General features: G+C 40.0%; 1 protein-coding gene across 1 annotated transcript in view; it reads left to right on the forward strand.

Moving 5' to 3' along the window:
• Positions 1–1767: 1767 nt before the first annotated feature.
• The window catches only part of LOC119742726 (phospholipase DDHD1-like), a 28423-nt gene continuing 3348 nt past the window's right edge, over positions 1768–26842 (forward strand). The window contains exons 1-8 of the mRNA XM_038218891.1: positions 1768–2050; positions 3790–4231; positions 4975–5133; positions 7660–7788; positions 8672–8819; positions 9384–9612; positions 9804–10069; positions 26658–26736. Coding sequence (XP_038074819.1) covers positions 1949–2050; positions 3790–4231; positions 4975–5133; positions 7660–7788; positions 8672–8819; positions 9384–9612; positions 9804–10069; positions 26658–26736 — 1554 coding nt within the window. The 5' untranslated portion in view covers positions 1768–1948. The remainder of the gene's footprint in view (positions 2051–3789; positions 4232–4974; positions 5134–7659; positions 7789–8671; positions 8820–9383; positions 9613–9803; positions 10070–26657; positions 26737–26842) is intronic.

The following is a 26842-nucleotide window of genomic DNA, read 5'->3' on the forward strand; positions in this document are numbered from 1 at the left end:
GGAACAAATTTGCGATCTTTTAGACTGTCGACATCTGTGCAATCTTTCTCGGCATATGACGCCAGTAAACGTTCCTCCCTCTGCTCCGTGATGCTTGCCCTGGCCGGCTGCTTGTCGCTCCGCCACGTTCTCTCCACATAAAACCCAAAGGCTCCAACTACAAGGGCGACAGGAAATGTGACATAAGGAGCGTAGGTGCGAAGACCTGCTAGAATGACTGGCCACATGATGATTTCGTTGTAAACTGGTTTTCTTGTAAGTTTTTGATGATCAATAGCCACACCAGAAGAAGTGTAAGTTTCCTGAAATTGGAAAAAAAGGACAAATTAAATAAAACTTAAAGAGTTCAACAGACTTATGGTTGTGTCAGTGACATTAATTTATAAATTATAATTTGGATTTAAACCCTTACCCTAAATAGGGCCTAATCTTGCAACATACAGGCAATGTACATTTTACAATGACTTTCTTGATGATCTAATGAGAAACAAGAAGAAAAATTGTTTGATTAGTTTTCAATCATTCAGTCTGTATCAAATTGATAATATTTTTAATGCAAAGTTACAAAATTTAGCAAAATGGCTTAAAGGTACAGTCCATCATTTGCAGCTATCCAAAAAGATACTGACGTAATTATTGTAGAAAAACATACTTGGTTGACAGATAGTAAGGGAACTAAACTCCCTGTGAAATTAGTCTTTCTGGCAAGCTGTCATTTTGAAGAAATCAATGAAAGAAGGCCTTTCCAAAGATGTGTCTAAAGACGCATTGTTGGAAACTTCCTTTAGTAGGACCTAGTGGGTTTTTTTTTATTCGGTGAAGCGCGCGCAAGCGTTGACACGATGCACAAGGGTACGCGGGCGCAGTTGCTAGTATAATCCGTCAGTTCAGTGCGCGACATCGAGTGGCTGCAATCAGCTCATTGAGAATGTGTCTCGGACGCCGAGTTCAGGCCCAAGTCAAAACATGACTACACCAACCTAGCTGGAGTTACCCAGCCCTGAGTTTTATCATTGGGTTGTCATCTAGGTGACGGGGACAACCCAATGATAAAACTCAGGGCTGGGTAACTCCAGCTAACACCAACCTTTGATTTGAATTGAGATCCTAGAATATTGTTTTCTCGGAATATACAGCATTCACTCAGCTGAAACTTTATCAGATAGTTGTTCAGCACCCTTCATTAGATTTTGAGCACTTTTGTTGCTTCAAATGAACATAATGCACAAATTACAAATGATGGATGCTACAGCTTAAAATATTCCTCCATGCTTAAACTTAGTCCGAGTAACTTGGACCCAACTTATCGCCTTTTTTAACATTTGGACGCGCCAGACCATGTCCAAATGTTAAAAAGCGCGATAAGTTGGGTCCAAGTTACTCGGACTAGCTTAAACTAAGCTTTACTTTAATTTTGTATTTGTAATCAACTCTTCCACTCTTCCACCCCCAGCGCCCCCCCCCCTCCCCCCCACATTACGTACTTACTTTCAAGTTACACTTGCATGCATTGCACACAAATTTACAAATACCACCATGTACCACTGAGTAAATCACAAAATTACGTCATCATGTGTACGAATGTACAAAACACACTCACTACCGCGGATTGCCGCAATATCAGAGACCGCAATATTTTACTAGCGCCCTCAATAGTCGTGTTTTTGTAATTTGTTTCCGAACAATGAGGCTGGTGCCTCAACCTTTCTTTCATTTTTGTGTTAGAAACTCAATACAGTACAGGGGAGTAAGACGTGTAACAAAAAAAGTAATGTGACACAGAAGTCACGCGGGCAACGAAGCGTAACCAAAAAACAGCCTTTTGTAGAGCTTGTAAAAATAAACCCGATATGTAACGCATCTGTAGCCACTGGGTTAAGTTTTACTTCAGTTGTTGAAACTGCAATAGCAAACAGAAGCAGTGAGTGCAGATAAATCACAGCATGAAATGAATTTCCCAACATCTGGCGACTCATTTGAGAGCGCGTACTCCGGAAACGGCGCAGTGGATGAGCAGAACCTGGGCTTCAGCTTCGGCATCATGCACCAGGTCAGAGCATGAGCAAGCGCTGAACTCTGATTCTGAATGATGTAAACTTGCTTCTAGCATTGAGGTACCTCCATGCTTCTAGAATTAGAAGTCACCTCTCGTTAGGCTTTATTTTGAGAAATGTAGCTGTCGAGCGCAATTTGAGTCCTCCGCGCAAGTTTAAACTTGTGCGCGCAAGTTTAAACTTGTGCGCGCAAGTTTAAACCTGCGCGCAAGTTTAAACCTGCGCGCAAGTTTAAACTTGCGCGTGCATTAATTTCCATGCTTCAAATTGCGCACGCAAGTTTAAACTTGCGCGCTACATAGATTTTTCCCATGCATGCAAAGCCGCCAAACTTTTTTTTTTCCTGGTAAACTCATGCAGATATGTAACATTATTTTTAAAAGCAGATTTTTCTCTTATTAATAGCACCACCGTGCTTCGTGATACAATTCCTTAATGCCTTTTTTGAAACATTTTTTTTTACAGTATTATGCTAATGAGGTTGACTGTGTGGGTTCAGTAATGCAAACAATTTATGCATTCATGATGTGTATTATTGTTTATGGCTCATTAGGATTTTTGTTAAATAAACAACATATTTATTCATTAATTCGAATTAACTAATTAAATTAATAAATTAAATTAATTAATTAAATCATTAATAAATTTATTTACTTTTTAAAATAATTACAATTTTATATGCATAGCATTTTTAAGTTAAAGCACGTAAACATTAACATGAATAATTGAGCCTGCAAGTAAAATAATTGTAAAGTAAAGTAATAAATTAAATTAATTAATTAAATTAGTAATGAGTTCATTAATTTTTTTTTCCAAATAATGCATTTTTGAAGTGTACACGGTGCTCGAAATGTTATGCAAAGTATTTTAAAAACAAAATGAAATATTGTACCGTCCAATTAATTAATTGCTAAAGCGCTGAACTCTGATTCTGAATGATGTAAACTTGCTTCTAGCATGGAGGTACCTCCATGCTTCTAGAATTAGAAGGCATGTAACTATTTTGAAATCTAAACATGAACACTGTGATTGTGAACAGTGACCAGTGTCTTTCTAAAAATAAAATTGTCTCACCATGTTCACCTTGACTTCTAGAAAAGCACTGAACTGCTGGAGTCGAAAACACCAGACCCTTTAACAATACATCTATGGGGTTAGAATTAGATTATTGCAGCCTCAGGTCAATCTAGTCAGTAGTTACTCCTAGAATTATGATGCTCCGTGTGAGCGGAGCATAGTTCTAGGAATAGTCAGTAGTATTACTAGATAATACTAGTAAGCAGTTTGCAGTAGGGACAAATGTAGATGCCACTTCCGCAGTTGTGTACAAAGTCTATTGAGGGTCAAGAACATTTTGTGTTTATTTCCTAACAAAATTGGAAATGTTTCTCAGTCTCAGATTCATGTCTTTTCGCTATTTTCGCAATGACTTACCTTTATTGAGATGATACGTGAAGAAAAAAGTGGCGTCAGGATGCAACATTCTTTCCCATTTTGCATTTTTTGGGGGAGATGTTTTTGATGTAAATCAAAACTCAGGAAATGGCAATAGTTAGTGTTAGAACTGTTTATAATTGTTTTTTCCCCTTCATTTTCTCTGTTTGCCGGAGCTAAGCAGAACCAAATTTGGAGGATATTAAATTGGTTCAGATTTTTAATACTGTCTCTCTTACTCTGAAAAGAACCAAACCTAATTTACTTAATTAAACCAATATGTGATTCATTCTATCCCCAGGCAATGGAGCACGAGGATAATGTCATGCCAGACGAATACCAAAGACCACCCCCGTATAATCCCTTCATCCCCCAAGATGATCAGAACAGCTCCCCATCCAGCAACGAGCACAGGTCGGTCGACAACGGTGATGACGCCTCCAAATCGAGGAAGAAACCACCGCCACCGCGTCCCCCACCCCCAAGGAGCACCAAGAGCAAAGAGGAAGATGTCGTTCAGAAGCTCAAAGTCAACAAAGTCCGATGGTTCTACAAGGACGACTCCAACAAGAAGTGGGTGCCGTTTATCGGCTACGACTCGTGCCAGTTGGAGTGGAAGTACAGGAAGATCCATTATGAGCAGGGGGAGGTCGGCGAGGTGGATGCTGAGAGAGTCTTGGTCCGTGGAGGGCTGTATGAAGTGGATATCTTAGAGAAGAAGTGTCTGTCTCTCTATTGGTCAGGTATAGTATACAGGATAGTCGGGATTAGGCGATATTGTCAACTTCCAATAATGAGAGGAGATAATATCGACTAATTGCTGAAATAAACCATGTTATATTTGTTTACTGTACCTCATACATACTCACCGAAATTTGAGTAATATGAACGCATCAGTTAACTTGGCAAAACATTGCTGTGCGTGTAGTACGAGCTATAGGGCGATGTTCGTGCATAGGCATTACCCCCGTGTGCTAGTCTACTGTGCATGCTCATTTAACCTGTGCGTAAATCCTCGCATGCGCGCTTCGTAAACAGGAAAACTAGCGGCTGACAAATGATGGTGAATGCGCGCTGCATACATTAGGCCAAACAGGTGCCCGCGCATTACACAACCAGTACAAATTGGCCTAGACGTTGTTCAGACGCGTTCATGAGGGATATTGGTCATGATAGCGCCCTCTTGCGGTGGCGGGTTTTCGCGGCAGCGGGTTATAGTTTAGCCCCTATACTAAGTATAGTGAGAATGAATTCCGTGCAACTTCATGCTGTTCCTAATAAAAAATACAGGAAGTGTCTAATTATGCTTTAGTTTTTGAAATGTGGATTATACAAGTTAATTTTAGAATTATTTGAATTTTTTTAACAGAAAAAAATCCAATTGATTGAAGAGCACACTTAAAAATATGGATAGCAAAAATGGAATGCATTCTCTTTGCGGGGAAAAAGTCCTAGCTTGTATTCCGGGTTTCTAATTTTTGCGCAGATGAGAAAGTTGATGTCATGCGAGGAACCTGGTTCTACTACGCCAACTCAGAACCACTGGAGGAAGGTATCGCTACCCAGATAGAGACGGAGCATTTTGCTGAGTTTGGAGGGCAGAAAATTACCGAGGAAACACAACCGAAGAAGGGACCCAAGCAAGGTGGGAAACATGTGTTCAAAATGGGTTCAAAAAGTCATGATTAAAAGTGCACAGTCATCCAGATTTTGCCAGAATTATTCAGTATATCGTTTACATTTCCTATTTCAATAGTCTTGGTCACAGAAAATCTACCTAATGTCTTACATTTGCAGAAAAACAACTGTTGAAAAACCCTGTTTGTTTAGGCGAGGCGTCATAAATAAATTAACCGTTCGCACGCGTGCGCACGCGTTCCTTCCCGTTCTGAACGGCCCCCGTTCCTTCCCGTGCCGAACGGCTTTTAGAACGCGTTCCGTAGATCGTGCTTGCGCAAGCTTCACTGAGGGGGTATTGTTATGTTAATCAACCGTTCCTTTGCGTGCGAGAACGGGAGCAGCACAACAAAGATGCGAAGAACAACTATGTGTATATACTTGTACAGAAAAAAAATACGTTTTGGTTTGGAATTTAAATCAGATTTGGAATTTGAAAACCCGATATCGGAGCAAGCATTAAATAAAAAAAACATTTCAGAGTTTAGACAGCACGAGCAGGTATGAGGAGTTTGATAAGATTTATGCCTTTTTATCCTTAAATATCGTTGTCTGTCGCTGGGCGGGGCGAAAAAATATGTATGGTCTAGGTTATATTAAAAATGCGGAGATTGGAAGGGTTAAAAAAATATTTGGTGGGCGGCTACATGCTCAGAATAAAAGCAATAACATCGTTGTCGGCCGCAGGGCGGGGCGAAAAAAAATGTATGGTCCATGCAGGTTCTATTAGAAAATGCGGAGATCGGAAGAGTGAATAAAAAAAATTCGTGAGCTACATACTCAGAACTATCTTATTGGTGGTAAATTTCGCCTTCATTGCATAACGATCTGCCCAGCTAGCTGTTGCACTGCGTGATACTATCGACAAATTCCCACGCTGTCCTTACTTGGCAAGGAGCCAAACTTGTTATCGTCCGCGCCCAGAAGATCCTCTCGAATTGCCAACGGCAACGCGTTTGCAGTTCAGAAATGAAAACAGACGAAGAAGAAAAAGTTGTTTTAAAATAAAAATTGAGAAAACCAGACATACTACACTAGATCGTATCCAACCCAAAAAATAATTGAGACGTTTAACACTTATTTTATGTAAAACGAAGTGCGAGTATTCTTCTTCTTTTTTTGGGTACAAGCACGGAAATGTAAATTAGCAGGTACGGTACTGCATATAATGTTCACAAAAACAAGTTTAAACACTGTAAGAAGTTTGCTGACTGATGTTATAAACTGGCCTTGTACACACGATCAGCGAATTATAAATCGAATATTCAAGGTTTTTACATACTGATAGTAAAGTTTGCAAAGGACTGCTTTCCCCGTTCAAGGTGCCCGTATTTTTATACGTCCCCCTGTACTGTACGGGCTAGCCTGTAGCGACGAGAAAGTTTGTCGGATACTTTTAGTGCCGATGAGCTCTTCGTGTGTGTACAGACCGTGACTGGCCTTTTGTTGTATAAGAACGCGTTCGGAACGGGATGCCGTGAGTACGCGTGCGAACGGGAGGTAGATGTAACAAAAGGCCCCGTTCCTAGCGTGCGCACGCGTTCGAACGGTTAATTTATTTATGACGCCTCGCCTTACATCTGAAGTGGCAGGCATTTTTGGCCCAGTCTGTACAGATTTCAAAGCAATAAATCCTTTACAAAACAGTCAACTGTGTGACTGGAGTTCCAACTAGCGATCCAAATTGCTTGATTTTTGAGGACCAAAATGTTGTACTCCAAGAGATACATTGTCTATAGACCAATCCGAGCAATTCTTATCACGAAGGCCCCCTTCAATGGCGAAGGCATTGTGCTGACTATTGTTCAGATAATTCGTCATGGGGCAATTGAGTTGTGCAATATTATGCACGATGATTCTCCATTGAAGGGGGCTTTGTGAGGGTACAGTGATCATGTGCCCTGAATGGTCTATGGGCTCCTTGCGCCAACAAAAGAGGGCGCCCTTTTACCTATCAACGACGTCCCATGGGCGGGACACATCCATTTTGCTAGTTGATGCATGCTCACCGTTCCTTGTGTTTGACGCACGTACACCAGGGGATTTGTACTATGTACACGCAGTGGCCGCGCTTCGTGGCAGAATATTGCAGTCAGGCAAGATGGCGTCGTTCGGTCACCCCTAACTGTTCTTCCTTTGCCGGTGAGGGGGTACTTGTGAACGGAGCGGGTCATCAACTCCCCAGTTGGTAGTATGTTTGGGCAAGTTTGGTTCCCAGACTTGCTGCAGTCTAGTAAACAGTTATTAACTGCTACTCTGGGACCACTCTGCAAGACGCATAAAAGTTCATCCTTACTATGTGCATGTGACAATTCACTGTATATGTAGTCTGTAAAGTTCAGAAGACACTCCTTATATTGTACAACTTGACATTTTGATAAGAGATAAATTTATTAACTCTAAAAAGTGTGAGGTTATATAAAACGAAACATGGATGTTTTAATGGAAAATGACCGGTTCCTTGATTCTAGCTGATTTTTATTTTCGTTCCTAGTGTTGAAGCAGCTGCGATTTAGAGATCAACATGTTGATTGGAATAGCATCCGAGATGTCTTTATATACAGCAACTCAACTAGCTCAAGGATCGCACGATCCATCGGCACAACCATTGGCTTCTCCAAAGGTAAATTATAGTTTCGGGTTTTGCCTCCCAATGATGTAATTTTTAAAAAATATTCAAAATATTCTTGGTTGGGACTCGAACCCCTGACCTCACAAACGACTACCAAGTTTGCCAAGGTTTGATGGCCAGTTTAAATACAGTGGAAGGTTACCACAACTGATATCTTGTAGGATTGAATGTTTCATGTTGGAGATGTAATTCTTACAGTGTAATTTTAACAAGACACAATGCTGTCTGAGAGCTAGTAAGAAAATAAGACCTACAAATTAACTTCCTGCCTACTCATCCACCGAGCTTGCTAAGGTCAGCTAGCCAGTTTGAATCGATACAGCAGGGTACCTCCATATCTTGTGACATGGAATTTACCTTTTCAACAATATGCAGTACAGAGAGAAGAAAAGAAATTGATGATTGTTACTCGCAATATTCCAAAATATATTTTATATCAAACTCTCACTTTTAGCAATGAAGCGATTAATACAAATCTGAACCCAGTTTTGGAGAGAGAAAAAAATGGGTAACTTTTTTTCTGAAAATATTTTTGAGATACTTATATTTATTCTACTTTTTTAGACTTGATAATGCGTTGTGACCTGTGACGCTTGTGGGTGAGATGTGAATAATATCTGGTACACTGACTTGTTGAAATATTTGACTCAATATAATTTTAAAATTCTTCAGTTTTCTGGCATGAGACTTTTTCCTGAATCAATTGATGTAACAACAGCCTATTTGTAACCTAGGAAATGCACAATTCTAAGAACTTCAGATTTTATAAGTATCTACATGTAAGTATGTAACAAAGTATCCATGATGGTATCTTTAGGGTGCTAGTCGGAAGCCATACACTTGTGAATGGCTAATTATGTGTGATATTTTGCAGCCTCTACCAGCGGGTATCGCATCGTTCGTGGCTATCATGAGGAGGCGTCGTTGGATGACAAGCCACCACCAATCAGTCATCTGGTCTTTGTAGTCCACGGTGTCGGCCAGATCATGGATAGGAGTAGCATTATCAAGAGCTGTTCAGAGTGAGTTCTAAAAAGTGGTCCCTAGTCAGCAGGCTTGTGGGGGCATGTATGCATTTTTGGGTACAATCTTTGAAATTCTCAGGATCGCCTACATGTATGGATACCTCAACAAGTGCAGAACCCCTTGTAGCTGTTTTTTTTTTTTTTTTTACCTTTTTAGGGCCAGGGCTATGTTTTTAAAAAGTGGGTGTTTAGTGCTCTTTAACAATAGTTTGATAGTTGCACTTTTCTAACTGGACGGATGACCCAAGTGCTACATCATGAGCAAACAAATATACAAGAATGTTGCCTCTTTTAGGGGTTGGAGCCACATTTTTTAAAAGGGGGGGGGGGTTGAGGGAATGAAAATCAACAATCTAGCTGTAATACTAGGCAATTTCTGTACAGTTTTTTTTCGTACAGTGTTTGTGAATGGGGGTAGATACATGCAGAACACTTAAATGTCAGTTCAAATTTTATTGTTCCCCTAATTAATCTAATTCTTGAACTAAATCACATGGTATATCCATCCCTCTTGCAAAATATATGAAACAACTTCATCTGTTCTTTTTCTCTACGCTCCAGTTTGCGCAAAGGAGCAGACAAAACAATCAACAAACATTTCCCTGACTTGACAGGCCCGGCCTGCACCAAACGCATCGAGTACCTCCCTGTGGAGTGGAGATCGTCGCTGAGTTTAGATAGCGGTGTCGTCTCTGCCATAACGCCACAGAAACTCAAAGGGTTACGCCACGTCCTCAACAGTACTGGAATGGATATATTGTACTATACCAGCCCGTTGTACAGATCTGAGGTACAGTAAATATTCAAATTTGTATATTCTCTATTGAGCTACAAATCTGTGTGAAAATAGGACACTATTGTAGTTGTCCATTTTAGGCCCAGTCACAAGCGAATCACAAGTCCAGTCACAAATAATAGTTGATGAACAATAATGAAGGAATCCATTCATTTACATTACAATCTTTTTTTTGTTTTTTTTAGATTGTGAAAGGCCTACACCTCCAGTTATGTCGTCTGTACTCCCTTTTCTGCTCTCGTAACCCGGGTTTTGAACCAAATGGAGGCAAAGTCTCCATCTTTGCCCACTCCCTGGGTAGTGTCATAGTGTATGACATTCTGACGGGCTGGAACCCTATCCACCTGTATGATCAGTACTTGAATCACGAGCAAGGGAGCCACCCTGATTTGGACTCTGTCAGCGATCACCATCAGGAGTTGGCCACGGAGCTTAATGAGGCGCGAAAAAAGTATGTCATTTTCTGCTTTTGTTTTGGTCTTGTTGTAGATTTAGTGTGTTATTGACGAATTTGAGTGAAGTTTTATGGAGGTTCTAAGCAGAAATAGTGTACAGTGAATTCACGTAAAAGGTATTTTGATTGAAATCATTAAAGCTAATATACACAACATTTGCAAACATTAAAAAACAAAACTCCCAAATTATTAGGAAATACCTTACTTGACTGTAAGTGAATAATAGTCAAAAGCATCCTGTGAAATCATGGCACCCGGAGTTCTGTCTTTTTCAAGAAAAATTTATTTTTTTGTATCAATTTCAAACTCTGACCATCATTGGGAAAAAAACTGATATTTTTCAAAAACTGGCCCCAAGTTACTTAATTTAGTTATTCCACATTTTGTTTGAACGGGTGGAAGCCAGCTAGTCTGGTTCCCAGACCTGACAATTCCCAGACGTCTATGAATTGCTCTGTTTCATCTGAAGTAGTGTCAGGGAGCCAGAGTACAAGAATTTAGCGTTTCTGTACTTGGTTTTCCAGCATCTGTGAACACAAAACTTTGAACAGGCCAGTGTAACTATATTTGCTATAAAAAAAACTAACCCCCAAGTCCATCCATTTCTGAAATTACAGCACTAGCAAATGTTGCAATATGTTGCTATCCCTGCATTCAAAATTGTAAGCCATCACTAAGGTGGTACCACACTTGCACGCAGGTATTTTACGGTACCCAGTGCTTCTTTGACCAATTGACTCGGTGCAAGAACAGTAGATGGTGCTTATTGACCACTCTTGAGATTGTGTGCGATATGAAGTATGCCTGATTATGCATGAATGCACAAATCTGCAGTGTTGTTTATCAGAGCAAGATGTACAAGTACGGTGGAGTAGTAGGGGAGGTGGGGGAACCGGAGCAAAATGGAAAAAATCTGCGGCAAGCCTGAGCACGCCGCTCTCGATTCTAAAAATAGTTGGGGAAAAATATAGGGGAATCCCCCGATCTCAAAAAAAAAAATCTGACGCCGGGTGTGGGGGAGAAAAAAAAAAAAAAAAAAAAAAAATCTGACGCCGAGAGAGAGAGAGAGAGAGAAAAATATATCTCTGACGTCGGGAGAAAAAAAAAAAAAAAAAAAAAAAAAAAAAATCTGACGCCGAGAGAGAGAGAGAGAGAGAGAGAAAAATATATCTCTGACGTCGGGAGAAAAAAAAAAAAAAAAAAAAATCTGACGCCGGGAGAGAAAAAAAAAAAAAAAAAAAAAAAAATCTGACGTCGCTAAAATGAGATGATGTCACCACCACGCGACCTTGAAAAATGTGTGAGTCACCACCACGTGACCTTGGGAATTTTTACTACAGTCAAGCTCTCATGGTTTATGAAATAATTGATCGCCCTCCAAAAAAAAATGAGAAAAAAAATATTATATTTCTTATAATAAAATGGAGAGTAATATGTTCAGACCGACCGTCAAAGGATATTCTAAATGGAACAAAGCTACGCTGCGTGATTACGTGCAGCGGTATAATATACCGCACAATGAAAATGTTTCTCTTACTCGTAAAGTCTACATCGAGGGGATAAAAAATTATGAAAGTCAATTTAAAAACTTGAGGAAAAAGAAACTTTATGAGCTCAAACAGATTGTAGACGAACAAAATCTAGAATACGTACCGACGGGTTATAAAGGACGAGTTTTGAAAAAAGATTTACTCTCGGCGATTAAAACATACAGACAACCCGAATACTTTACAGAGTCAGCTTTTAGAGAAACGAGAAGGTTTAGAAATTACTACAGAAACTGGGAATTAAATCCCAGACTTTATAACCACGATTTAATCAAGTTTTTTGATTCGCACAAGGAACAAATAGTCAATAAAATCAAGTCTGAATTGAGAGAGCTCAGAGGTTTAAAAGTAGAGCTTGTATTAAAAATAAGGTATCGAAAAATCAAACCGGATGGTACAATCGAAACGATCGAAGCTATTCATTATAGCAAACCGAAAGCCGTTTTAAATCAAAGTCAAATAAAACAGGTTTTAAAAGAGGAGATCGAAGAGCTATTCAAAAAGGATGAAAGGTATACGAATCAAGGATCGGGTTGGGCAGTCGATACAATACTCGCGTTATACATCAACATCAACAGATATAATCCAGCGAGAGGTAGTTCTTACATAAACCTACCCGAACATCTTAAAATTAAACAGGCGATGATCAACGTACAAAACAAAGACGACGAGTGTTTGAGATGGTGTTTGAGAGCTGCTCTTGGGTTGTACACGGATAAAGTAAAAAATCAAATAAGAAATAATCCTAAATATAAAATCAACGAAAGCAGACCGTCGATTTACACCAAAGACGACGGACTCAGTTTTAAAGGCGTTGACTTTCCGACACCGGTCGATCAGATACCCAAGATAGAAAGACAAAATAATTTATCGATAAACGTATACGGTTATGAGGGTGAGATATATCCATTATACGTGTCTAAAAACTACGGGGCAAAAGAGATCGATCTGCTTTTGATTTCTAAAGGTGACAAGCATCACTATTGTTGGATAAAATATTTTACGAGGTTGATGTACGACGTTACAAAACATAAATGTAAGAAATATTTTTGTAGAAGATGTCTATGCCATTTTACCAATCAAAACAAATTGGACAGACATATCGCCGATTGTAAGGGTATAGATGCGCATCCATCAAAGATTGTATTTCCTATGGGTAAACCAAAATACATAGACGGACAACCGGGCGAAAGAGACGTACCGATATTAGAATTTAAAAACTATAGACACAAACAAAAAGCACCATTTGTCATTTATGCTGACTTTGAATCCATATTACAAACAACAACAACACCCACACAGACACTAACATCTAAACCTACTCACTCAGACAAAGAGACAAACACAAAAAAGATTAACGTTCACAAAGCTAGCGGTTATTCGCTAGTTGTCGTCCGATGCGACGGTAAAAATGTGTATCAAGAGACTTATAGAGGCAAAGACGCTTCAACTAGATTTATAACGACGTTGTTACAATTACAAAGCGATATTAATTGCATATTTGAAAAACCCCAAACCATGAAATTTAACGAGCGAGCTAAAGACCATCATGATAAAACAAACGCGTGTTGGATTTGTGAAAAACCAATTTATCCCAATTACTCGAGCAACTGTCAGTGCCAGAAACCCAGAGAACCCAAGACGATAAAACAAAAGAAAGAATATCAGTACAAAAATAGTAAGGGATTTATCGAGTCTAAATGTCTCGACTGCCAAAAGAGCATTAATAAATTTAGAAAGGTGAGAGATCACTGCCACGTCACTGGTAAATATAGAGGTGCCGCACACGCCTATTGTAACCTCAAACTACAAATTAAACCCGGTTGTACACCGATACCAGTCTTTTTTCACAATTTACAAAATTACGACGCGCATTTAATCATGCAGGGAATGACAGAATACGATAGTCAAACAGAAATACAAGTGATCGCTAAAAATTCAGAAAAGTATATTTCGTTCTCGATAGGAAATCTACGATTTTTAGACTCGTTTAGTTTTATGGCATCGTCGTTGGATAAATTAGTGAAAGCTTGCCCAAAAGAGTCGTTTCAGCTACTCAAAAAGCATTTTAAACATCCTGACTTGCTATTACAAAAAGGAATTTATCCCTACGAATATATGAACTCGTTTGATAAGTTTCAAGAGACCAGCCTACCACCCATCGGCAAGTTTTACAGCAGACTAAAAGACGAACATATATCGCAACAAGACTACGACAGAGCTCAACGCGTGTGGAACGAGTTTAATATACAAAATCTAGGAGAATATCACGACTTGTACGTGACGACCGATACGTTATTACTTGCAGGCGTATTTGAAAACTTTAGAAGAACGTGCATTACAAACTACGGGTTAGATCCAGCCAATTATTTTACCGCACCCGGATTGTCGTGGGATGCTCTATTAAAACACTCGGAAGTTAAACTCGAACTATTGCAAGACGTAGACAAACATTTATTTTTTGAAAAAGCAAAACGAGGAGGCATATCGAGCGTGGGTGGAATGAGACATCACAAAGCCAATAATCAATATCTCGATGACTACGATTCAAACAAACCCTCGAGTTATATCGCTTATCTGGATGCCAACAATCTGTACGGTTGGGCTATGAGTCAATATCTACCGTACAGCGATTTTAAATGGACACCCTCGAAACCGTTTACCGAAGAAAGAATATTAACGCTTAAGAAAACGTCCAACACCGGTTATTTTTTCGAAGTAGACCTCGATTACCCGCACGATCTACACGCAAAGCACAACGATTATCCCCTAGCGCCAGAAAACATCGTCATACCCCAAGCTTGGATGTCTGATTATCAAAATGACTTATTGGATACCGAACCTAGTAGCGACGTACAAAAATTAACGTGTACGCTTAATCCAAAACAAAAATACGTGTTGCACTACGTTACGTTGCAGTCATACCTCAATCTAGGTTTGAAATTAAAAAAGGTGCATCGCGTGTTAAAATTTAAACAAGCGCCTTGGATGAAATCTTACATCGATAAAAACACGCAACTCCGAACCAAAGCAACCTCTGATTTTGAGAAAGACTTTTTTAAACTGATGAATAACAGCGTGTTTGGTAAGACGATGGAAAACGTCAGAAACAGGATTGACGGTTACCTACTGAGAGACAATAACGAGAGCGATCAAGAAAAATACAAAAAAATAATTCAAAAACCGAGCTATAAAACAACAACGCCGTTTTCAGAATGTAACCTGTCGTTTGTCGAAACGTACAAGACTAAAACCTTGTTAAACAAACCCATTTACTGCGGAGTGAGCATCTTAGATCTCTCTAAGACGCTGATGTACGATTTTTATTACAACCGATTGAAAGACAAGTACGGAGATCAAATCAGGTTGATGTATACGGATACGGACAGTCTGTTGATTGTCGTTTACACGGATGACATATACAAAGACATGCAATCTCACGGGCAACACTACGACTTTTCAAATTACAATCTGGATCACGAGTTGTACGATCCAACCAATAAGAAAGTGATCGGTAAATTTAAAGACGAGTTTGGAGGTAAGGTCATTCAAGAAGCCGTTTGCATAAGACCTAAGATGTACTCGATTTTAGCGGATGACAACAACATCACTCTTAAAAAAGCCAAGGGGGTCACAAAATCGGTCACTGACAAAAAATTAAAACACCGGCACTACTACGACTGCATCTTTAAAAATAAATCTAAAACAGAAACGATGACTCACATTCGGTCGGAAAATCACATCCTTTACACCATATCTCAAAATAAACTATCGTTGAGTCCGTTGGATACCAAGAGGTACATTTTATCGGATGGAATACACACGCTCGCTTATGGTCACCGTAATCTAGATATTAATTAGGCGGTAATTGCGTGTCCTCGGGTACGACTTGAAGCTCTTGTCTCACAAAACTCCTTTTTGGACCGTTTTGAAGGTAATAAAGAGTAGGACCCGTCGTGACTTTTTTACCGTTAATCATTTTAAATTGACTCGTTCTTTTTTCCACGTTATAAATGTCTACGCTCCAAATGGGGTCCGTGGCTCTTCTCGAGGTTCCACCCTCTTGCTCGCCCGGGTAATATAAATATCTAACCATGGCGTCTTGCGGTAATTGTTGCTCTTTTGTTTTAACGGGGTTAGCCGGCGATTGCCGGACCTGTTCTAGTTTAACCGCCTCTGACGGTGCTTTAGCTATTAATCTCGTCGTTTCATCGTTTATAGCTTTGATCACGCTGGGTAATCGCTCGACCCATTGCGTGTTTCTACTCTCGGGATTTAACATTTCTTGAGCGTACTGATGACCAAACAGTCTCTCGGCTAGCGTTCGATTAAATCTTTCTACGATACCCTGCGATCGGTGGTTTCCGGGTTCACCGACGATAATCTCGACGTTTTTTGAAGCCATCCATTTTTTAAATGCACCTTTAAATTCGGTACCGGCATCTACTCTCAACGTTTTAGGGTAACTCAAAGGCGATCTCGCGTAAATCTTGACGATAGCATCTTGGGTGGAATCTGCCGTTTTAGAAACCAAAGGTTCTGCTTCGTGGTATCGACTCGCAACGTCGACAACCGTCAAAGCGTATTTATAAGTCTTGCGTTTTACTTTATCCCAGGGTAGGTATAGCACATCCATTTGGTGAAAGTCGTTTGGTGTTTCAAACTCTCGCGATGTACTCGTAGGCCTGGGTACATACGCAGGAGCCGGCAGATAAATTTGCCAGATCGCTTGTTTTTTAAGCCAATCTCTGATTACCTTTTTATCGAATTTGGTTTTATCGTGTAAATGGTCGACGGCGCTTTCACCTCTCCAATAACCGCTCGGGCTATAATACAGTTTTTGAAGTTTATCCATCATTTACTATAATAATAATTTTAAAAGGCTTTATACATTAAATAGATGGCGTCAGCTGTTGCTATGATGGTTGGAGGTGCGATCATAAACGCCTTAGCTTTTACAGGTTCAAACTTTTTATTTTCAAGTCTAAGGGATGATGGCAGCAAAGAGCGTAAGAGACACGATTTAGCGACAGAACAACTCTCGGCCGCCAAATATCAGTGGCAACGAGAACGAACAGAACGACTCGATTTTCTCAACGAACGTATCAGAAAACAAAATGCCTCTAAAGAAACATTTTCCAACGTAGACCAAGCGTTGCGTTACTACAACGAAATGACCGGAGAAAACGTCGAGTTACCCCGCGAACCCAAACTCGAAGATTTTTACGAGCCTAGCGACCAACAAATAGAAAAAGAACTGGCGTTTATCGCGGGAGGAACGCTATTGGTGGGCTTCTTGGCTTACAGATATCTTTAAATTTAAAACTCGTATAAATAAAATGAATGCGTATGGAAAAAAGCTCAATCCCAGCAGGCTATTAAAAATACCCAGATCTATCAAGGGTGAGAGAAAAGAGGTGGTCATTACCCACAATCCTAGTAGTATATCGGCGGGGCAAACGCTGAGAGTTAAGTTTCCTCAATTGGGCGTAGACGACGTGATCGTACCCGGCACTTGTAAATTAGCTTTTAGTTTAGAACTCGACGGTGGAAGCGACGACAATAGAACCATTTTTAGCAATTTGGCCAGAAATTTAGTCAGTGAAATCAGCGTCAGGCTTCAAGGTCACGAAATTATAAGTTATCGTAACGCCGACGTGTATCACAACTTTAAAGACAATTGGATCAACAGCTCGGCAACTCGAAACATGGCGTACTCGGGCATAGAAAAAGAAAACGTGTCTAAACTAAGAATTGGGGCTGGAGATGCTAACGCGGGCGCCAACAGCGGTAAAGATCAGGCTATCGCGGATGCCTATGGTAACAGATATTGTATTCCCCTAGACATTGACATACTGACTTCGCATCACCCTTTTTACCCCAGCGGTTTAAAACAACCTCTGACGTACGAGATAAAGTTTAACGATCACGAAAAAGTAGTCAACAGTTCAGATACGGCGGCGATGTATTCTATCTCAGACTTGTCTCTCGAATACGAAGTGGTGACCAACAGAGACCTAGCTATCACCATCAGGAATAAACACAAGGGGTTAATGCAATATCTGTTTGATAAAATCCACTCGCTAGAAGTTAGATCCGTCAACAAATCGGACACGCTTTGGAACGTCAGCGTCAATCAACCCATCAGGAGTCTCAAGGGTATTTTGTTTTTGTTTAAAGATCCCGCGGTCAAAAATCCGCAGCGATTTTACAATCCAAAACTAACCAAAACATCGGTGACCGTAGAAGGTAAACCCAATCAACTCTACAGTCAAGGCATGTTTCAGTATCAACACTGGAACGAAATTAGCAAGTTCTTTGGAGACAGCGATACCGAAAGCGGGCGCGGAGTAGCTAAAGACTTAAATTTGACGGGTTTTGACCTCGGAGACTACCTAAAAGACAAGTACGGTCTGTGGCTCGATTTTAGAAGTAACGACGACAACTCCGCTCACGGATCCGGTAGGAAACTCGGAGACGGAGGAGGCATCAACATTCAATTTAACAGAGAAGCCGAAAGTCAAGGTGACCTCACGATGTACGTATTTTTGGTCATGGATGCTCAATTGAACTTGGAAGACGGGAATTTTAAATCTCTGTTAAGTTAAAATGACACAACCGCATTGCGCTTTAATCGTCGGCAAAACAAATTCGGGTAAAACCAAATGGATTTTGGATCTGTTAGAGTCAGACTATAAAAATACATTTGAAGCGATAGTCATCATTTGCCCTACCATATTTAAAAACAAAACGTACATCGAAAGAAAGTGGATTCAAGCAGATCCCGAGGTATACCTCTGCGATCCGGATTTGTACAAGATGACGCTCAACGAAGCGATCGATTTTTACAGTAAAATATTCGAAGGTGTTGCCACGCTGTTTATCGTGGACGATTGCTCTTCGGATCAAGAGATTAAATATCGTAAAAAGACGTGCGCGCTAAGCAAGATGGCGTTTAGCGGAAGACACATAAATCACAGCTGTTGGTTACTGACCCAAAAGTACAACAGCGTTTTAAAAGATTATAGAGAAAACACGGCTTGGTTGGCGTTATTTTACTGCAAAGATAAAACATCGTTTGATCAAGCGTTAGACGAAAATGACGTCGTACCCATTGAAGAACGAGATTATATAAAACGACGTTTAAGAGATGTGAAATATAGTAAATTGGTCGTATACACCGAACCTCCAGTTAGTTACGAGCTACTTGAGTAGGTCAATAACATAGCTCATCAACAAATAGGACCTAGCTCATCAACAAATATGACCTAGCTGCTTAACTAAAATAACCTAGCTGCTTAACTAAAATAACCTAGCTGAGTAATAACCTATTCAACAAGCTACACAGGTATTACAATTTGTTAATCAACAAACGTCAACAAAATACATTTTGCTGTTAGTAAATGATAGCAATATTCGAGTATTTGCAGTTTTTGGCTATTATCGTCATATCGATTAATTTATCGTTTTACACCTACGAGTACCTTCGCTTGTGTAACAAAGTTGCAACAGCTACAACAAAATTAAATTCCTTTCTAATTAAATGGAGGACCTAAAACTGACTTTAACGAACGAACAAGATCACAACGCAGAACATAAAGATCGTTTGTGCGGTGTCGTAGCAGCCGGAAACTCTAGAAAGTACTTGGGAAAGGAATACACCGTTAAATATATCGAAGCTCTTGACAGCAAAGAACTCGACAAATTATATCATCTGTACGAAACTAAATTTGGAAATGAAATTGTTAAAACCGTTGGTAAATACACTTTGAGTTTATTTTCGAGAGTGTTAGCCGTTGTTACACCCGTACAAGTTTTAGGCTATAACGTCACTATAGATTCTGAAGAAGAACTCACCAACGACTTGAGTTCCGATCCTATTATAAGCGCGAGTATGGCTGGTATGTTGAGCGACGTTTGTTACAAGTACGGAACTTTAATATCACCCCTAGTTGCTACGATTATCACAACAAAACATTTGAAATTTAATAAACCTAATATAATAAATGGAAGATCAACAAGCAGCGACAGCACCGATCACAGCTCAACCAGCAGAGACAGAGACGCCCCAACCGATAAAAACAACGTCGTCACCGACGGTAACGAGAGTGACCAAGACTAAAAATCCTAAACGAATACAGCAGGGTAAAGCTTTAGCCGAGCACAATAGACAGATGAAATTAAAATTAGCAAAAATGAACGTAACATCGGACGAAGCTACGAGCTCACCAGACTACAACTCTTGGGTGATGTGGGGGGCTATAGCGTCTATAATAGGAGTGGGGTTGCTGTTACTAAAAAGTAAGGCAACTGCGCCGGCCGTACAGCCAGTGCCGGCAGTCACGCAACCCACTACACCCAGCGCCCCCAAAACGCTAGACATGGAATAGATCAGACCTTTTAGGTCTGTAGCTAAACCAGCAATTTAAAAACTGTTATATTAAAAACGATGAGTAACTTTGACACCAACGGAATAGCTAATACGATTTATCACGGAGCCGTCATATCGGGTCTTTCGATGGGATACGCCATGGTAGGAAATAAACTACTCAAAATGAAAGCGCCGGATTTAAGCAAACTAAGCGTAGAAGATGCGGGTAAATTGACGGGTATTATAAGTGGAGCTCTGGCCACGCAAAATTGGTTGGTGGCCCAGGGTATACTACCGGGCAGTATAATGAAAACGGCATAATTTAAATAGGTTTATTAAATAAATGGATGAGGGAGGATTTGACTTTGACCCTGTTGATGATTACGATTACGATGACGATGATGATGTAGCAGAGACCAATGTAGATGACGACTTTGATACTACTACACCACCGGTAGACACAGAAAGCGTCCTCGGCACGGGAACAATAAGCAGATTATCTATAAAAGTAATAAAAGAAGATGTTGATTCATTTTACAAACAAAATAATATAGACCCCGCGTTTATCGACCCCAACGATTTTGAAATTGGTAAAGACAGAAATCTATACGTTAAAACATATAAAGGTCGAGAACCATTATCTTATAGACGAGGTGGTCAAAGAATATATTACAAATTAAGTACCTTACAAAATAAATATGGTACCGCATTTATTCGCGACACCCTCAAAATCGCTGACTATAAACCAACACTACTTGTCAAACTAAAAGATAAACTCGAAAAGGTACAACCCGAGAGTATCCCCATGACAGAACTACCCAGAGCCACCGATGAGGTAACCGAGATTATAGACGATTTACAACGCGACACCGGCGCTCAAACGGAAGGATTAAATTACAGAGAACTCCAGGGTTTAGACAAAAGTCTTCAGACGTTGAGAGGTAACCTAGAACTTAATTTAGCGCGTCTCACAGAACTAGACCAAGAGATATTTGATGCCGAACATGAATTAGGTGATCATAGGATCAGCGAAGAAGAACGACGAGAGTTAAACGATAAATTGAGCGACTTAGACGTCGAAAGATCCGCCAGATTAGAAACCGCAAAAACCAACGAACGAGGGCTCAAAAGTCAGATCGCTAGAATCAAAGAAACGATTAATAAAATATTAGGCAACGACACGACTCTGGCAGAAAAGATTAGAACTCTGTTTAGAGAACAAGGTGTGACCGTAGTGAGTATTTTAGCCGCTTTGAGTTTAGCCATCAGCACGATAGTGAGTAGCATCGTCGCTAGCGTGAGAGGTGCTGGTGCCCCACCCGCACCATCGCCAACACCAACACCAACACCAACACCACCAAAAGGCGGTATCAAAGAGTGGATTTCAAAACAACTCGCTAATTTTGCATCTGCTCTTCAAAAACTCGGAGTGAGCGCATTGGGTGCTCTGCCGGGTATCATAGGCAGCGTACTGAGTTGGATATTTAACGCGCTGAGTAAGTCCGTATCGTGGTTGGCCGAACACGTGTGGGCTTTGTTTTTGGGTGTGGGGGCCTTGGTGTTTGCGTACCTGCAAAAACGATGGTAGTAATAGTTGTAATCAAGTTTAAACAAAAAAATAAGCCTTACCAACTTTGTGCTGGTAAGGCTTTTTTTTGTGTTGTGAGATTAGAGTGTGACTTATCGCGTTGCCTCGTAAGCTAAAATACCCATGCCAACGATAGCTAATATTCCTACCGTCAACGATAATTTTTCGTCTTGGTGAGTTTGTAGTTTCGTGGGTTGGGTTAAAACTGTTGGTGTTGGTGTTAGTGTTGGTGCAGGTGTTGGTGCTGGTGTGAGTGTTGGTGTTGGTGTTGGTGTTAGTGTTGGTGTTGGTGCTGGTGTTAGTGTTGGTGATACAACATCGGTCATAGGCTCTAGGGGTGTTGGTGGCGCGACGTCATCGGTGTCATCAAAAGAGTCGTCCGGTTGAGGTTGTGAGTTTAAATCTGGTACCAAACCAGTGTTCATACTCTGGGTAGCGATTTGAAGATTGTTGTTATAGCCGTCGTGCGTTCCAACCCTCAAGTTCATATCCGATGGAATTAAATATAACCCCGGTTTCACGACAAAATTTAAAGGCGTTCTGGCATACTGCAAAGAGTCTTGAAATTGATCGATACTCGTTTCCATGTCGTCTACTGCATTGATGATATCTTCAACGATGACGTTAAATTGTCTCTGAGCGTCTAATCCGGTGCCCGGTGATAATACGCTCGTTTTTGTTTGAGCCTGCGCACCGAGTAAAGCGTACACGTAAGATCTGATCGATTCGTTGATCTTTATGATTCCCGCGGAGGTAAACGAACTCTTGGCGGGTATAAAATCTAACCAAGCCATTTTGACGATGTCGTCTTGTTCGAGATAACCCTTCCAATGCTTAAAAAAAGCATCGTGTTTTTTTGGATCGTCTAAACCCCAATTTTTATCACCCGTGGGGTTGATAAAATCGTCGAGTGTGGTCGTGTTTTTATCATAGTCTAACGGCAAGAGTAAAAATGATTTTGTTTTTTCGTTCCAAAGAAAAAGCCGACCTAAGCCATAAGTCTTTTGATCTCTCGTCTGTTTAAAAGACTTATTTTGATCGATGGCAAACGTCCGACAGATGTTGGTAAATGCTCCACGATCATAGGTGTTGCTGAGAGCGTCAAACGAGTCTTCTCCCGGTATTGCTACGGCCATGTCGTTTAATATCCTTCTCACCGTAAAGTATAGATGAAAATTAAATAAGGCTTTAACGTAACGGTTGTTCGAGTTTAAAATATCGATTCCAACACCACAGCCCGTTGTAGCGCAATAGATCGCAAAGTTTAACTGATTTTGATAAAAAGACATGGGGTCTATTTTCCAACGAAGTACAGCATCGTTGGTATTGAGGCGAGATATTTTATAGTCCGAGATTAAGTCGGGAAACGGGGTTAAAAACGTGTTAGACGCGTTGACCGTAATCTCGAGTTCGCCAGTGAGATACGGACTGTCTAGTACATGCGCTGGGGTGGTAGCTTGTCGTTTAGCTACATTTTGATTTACTTGTCTCGTTACCTGATCGGCTATCGATTGTATCTGCTTTTTTAACAACATAAAAGCAGCCATTATTTTAGTTTCAGTTTTAATATAAAAAGACTTTAAAATAAATGCATTCGTTTCACTTGTTTCAAAATGAGCAGACGTTTAAATTAGAAGACGTCGTAGATAATTTAAACGGTCAAAAATCTGTACGCGTAAAAAGGGTAATGTTTAACCCCGGATATTTTAATATTTCCAGCGCCACAGAGATTGATTGGTATACGCAAATAGATGGGAGACCCGCTGAAAGACTTGGTGATACTAGTAGAAGTTACGAACGGGTTAACCCAGATCTAGAAGTAAGAACAGATAGAGATTTTATTGCGCAATTGGTACCCGAGTACCCCTACGACTTTTTAATTAGAGACGAAAATACTTTCAATAGAGTTATAAACGATCTTATAGAAGCGTATGAAGAAGATAGACTAGACTCTGCTTTAGAATCGATCGAAAAAGAAAAAAACCAAATATCTGAAAGACAAATAAAATTACACGCTAAAAGTCAAGAAAGAACACTAACCGACGTACAACGCAATACGATTATACTTTTAATAACAACTTTATTTGATAGAATAGACTTCATCGATGAAGGTAAAAAGATAGCGCTAGAATATATCCAAGGTATAATAAGCGAACCTAGAGCGAGAGTAATTAGACATGCTGGGATAACAATACGTGGGAGTCTTGTCGTGTCTGGTGATAATTTAGATTTTATTTCTCCGAGTCTTTTAGCGCCGTTACCAGCCGGAGTCACCGGTTCGGTCACCATCCCACCTGGGTGGTACGACGTCGATTGGTTCGATTTCATTTTAAATTATATACCCGGGGTAAGTTTTCGAATATTTAGAGAATCTAAAAAGGTGACGTTGGTGGTAACCGACGTCAATCTCAAATTGCGTTTAAACAGAGAAGTCTCTCGATTACTTAATTTACCCAAGGGAAGACTGATACCCAAAGTGGTATATACGGGGTCTTACGATATTAATCCGTTTAAATTTTTGTTTATTCGCTGCCCGCAATTAAGTACGAGTGAAAACTTTTTTGATGGCCGTCCGTCCGACATCTTAAAAATCGTACCCGTGGGTACGCGCAAACCCGAGCCTGATAGAGTCGAAGATTTCAAAAAACTTAAAAATGGTATAATCGACAAACTGACATTTTCGATCATAGGTGAAAAAGGACAGATCATCAACAACAAGGGTGTGAGTATAATGATAGAGTTGGAGATCTTTTAATTTTAAAATCTTTTTATATTAAAAACATGAGTGTAGATGGTAAGGCGTTATACCCTGATATTTCTGGAGATGTACTCCGATTAAATAGTAACGAAGAAACAAAAGTGTACAGACTTAAAAAGATTGAAGAGATTCGATCTTTAATCTTGAAAGAGAGAGACCACCGAGAGCGCACTTATAAAAAAATAAAGAGAATGATCGACACTATTAATTACGTAGAGATAGGATTAGAAGGATTGGGGACTGTAGCGGGGGCTGTCAGTATACCCGCTCTCTTGGGTGTTATATCAGCCCCCGTTGGATTGGTGCTAGAAGGAACGTTTATAGGCGCTTTTGGTGTAGATATTCTGCTTAGAATCGCGTCTAGGCGATTATCCGCCAAGCTAAAAAAGCACGACCAGATTAAAATATTAGCAGACTCCAAACTTAACACGATTGAAGAATACGTGTCTCAAGCCATCAACGACGGAGATATATCGCACGAAGAGTTCTTATTGATTACGAGAGAGCTCGCCAAATTTAACGAGCTTAAGCAGAAAATTAGAACAAAAACCAGCACAAAGCTTCAAAAGATTAAAAACGATACAGACTTTGAAAAAGAAGTTAAAAAACGGGTAGACGAACGGCTGGCAAAAGAAAAAAAATCTCTTATTGAAAAACTTACAAGTTCAAATTCTCGGTAAATAAACATTATGAAAGCGAACCACCGAGTTATACCTCTATTTCACCTCTTAGGGCTACACCCTCGGCCCCGCCTTTATTGTAGTGGTCATCGTATATTTTTAGTGCTTTATTAAATTGATTTTGAGTCACTTTAAATAAATCTCTAACTCGTTCTTTGTCTAATCCAACGACGTGATGATAACACGCCGCTATTAATGACCGTTTGACGCAACCATTCCCCCTCAATGTTTTGTAATTAACGAGCTCGTTATATTTATTGATTGTTTCTTGGACATCTTCTACGTCTTGCTCTGGACAAACAGACAAAATAAGTTTCTCCACAGTTTTTCTTTTGTTTCTCTTTAAAGTTGACCAATTGATACGATCTTCTTGCACATTTTCTGCCGAAAAATCAAAATAACGTGAAACTATTTCACCGCACGTTTCACAAATTAAAAAACCATTCTCGATGATTATATGATGATCGCACTTATCCCCAAGTTGTGACGTCCCAAAGTATTCCATCTATTTAATAAAAACCGATATTATTTTTTATTCATTTTTCAAATACTCGTCGGTCTAAACATATTACTCTCCATTTTTATATTAAAAAACAGCTCCTCACCTTTTACAGGGTAAGGAGCTAATTTTTTTTGTCTCGAGTTTCAAGGTCACGTTGTGGTGACTCACACACGTTTCAAGGTCACGTTGTTTACGCCAAATTTCTATCGTGCCTCAACACGTTTCAAGGTCACGTTGTGGTGACTCACATATTTTCAAGGTCACGTGGTGGTGACATCACCTCATTTTAGCGACGACAGATTTTTATTTTTTATTTCTCTCTCCCGGCGTCAGGATTTTTTTTTTTTTTCTCTCTCTCTCTCCCTGCGTCAGATTTGTTTTTTTTTTTTTTTCTCTCTCTCTCTCGGCGTCAGGATTTTTTTTTTTTTTCTCTCTCTCTCTCTCTCTCCCGGCGTCAGGATTTTTTTTTTTTTTTTTTTTTCTCTCTCTCTCTCTCCCGGCGTCAGGATTTTTTATTTTTTTTTTTTTTTCTATCTCTCTCTCCCGGCGTCAGGATTTTTTTTTTTTTTTTTTGAGATTGGGGGATTCCCCTATATTTTTCCAAAACCGAGAGCGGCGTGCTCAGGCTTGCCGCAGATTTTTTCCATTTTGCTCCGGTTCCCCCACCTCCCCTACTACTGGTGGCATTACGTTGAAGAGTTCCCCAACTCTAGCTTTGTAATCATTGAGGGGTTATTTGTGGACAGATTTGATAGGGTTGCAAAAATGATGGTGCACCACATGCGTGAGAGTGTGGTTCCAAACTAATTGAGTTTGTGGCTATTTGACCATGTTAACCCTAACCCCCTTGAGTGATTTACAACTCTGGAACCCCATTCCTCACTCTTGCAAAGTCTGACACAATAATTATGGTAAACTCTACACGCAAACTGTTGGACTCTGATTATGGTGGTATGCCTGACCCCATGTATGCATAATCAGTCTATTAGTGCAGTACTCACTCAGATTAAACAAAACATGCTGGTTGGATTTTGAAGTGTTAGGATGGTGAGGGTTAAAGCATTTTGGCTGGAAAGTTTTTATAGAAATTTGCCCAGCATTTTTTGTGATCTTTTAACAAAACTCTTTGTTACTGCAGGGTTGCAGAGTTAGAGGATAAACTCTTGGCAACTAACCAAGTGGCTGTCAGCATCAAATCTCCAAAACTAGACTTCCAGGTCAGATTTTCATTTCATTGTGTTTACTTTATATATTTTTTTTGTTTTTTGGGGGGAGGGGCTGTTCGTATAGATGGATAGACGTGGACAGAGCAGTTTAAACTGA

Source organism: Patiria miniata, unplaced genomic scaffold, assembly GCF_015706575.1.
Source record: "Patiria miniata isolate m_02_andy unplaced genomic scaffold, ASM1570657v1 HiC_scaffold_6, whole genome shotgun sequence".
Classification (NCBI taxonomy): domain Eukaryota; kingdom Metazoa; phylum Echinodermata; class Asteroidea; order Valvatida; family Asterinidae; genus Patiria; species Patiria miniata.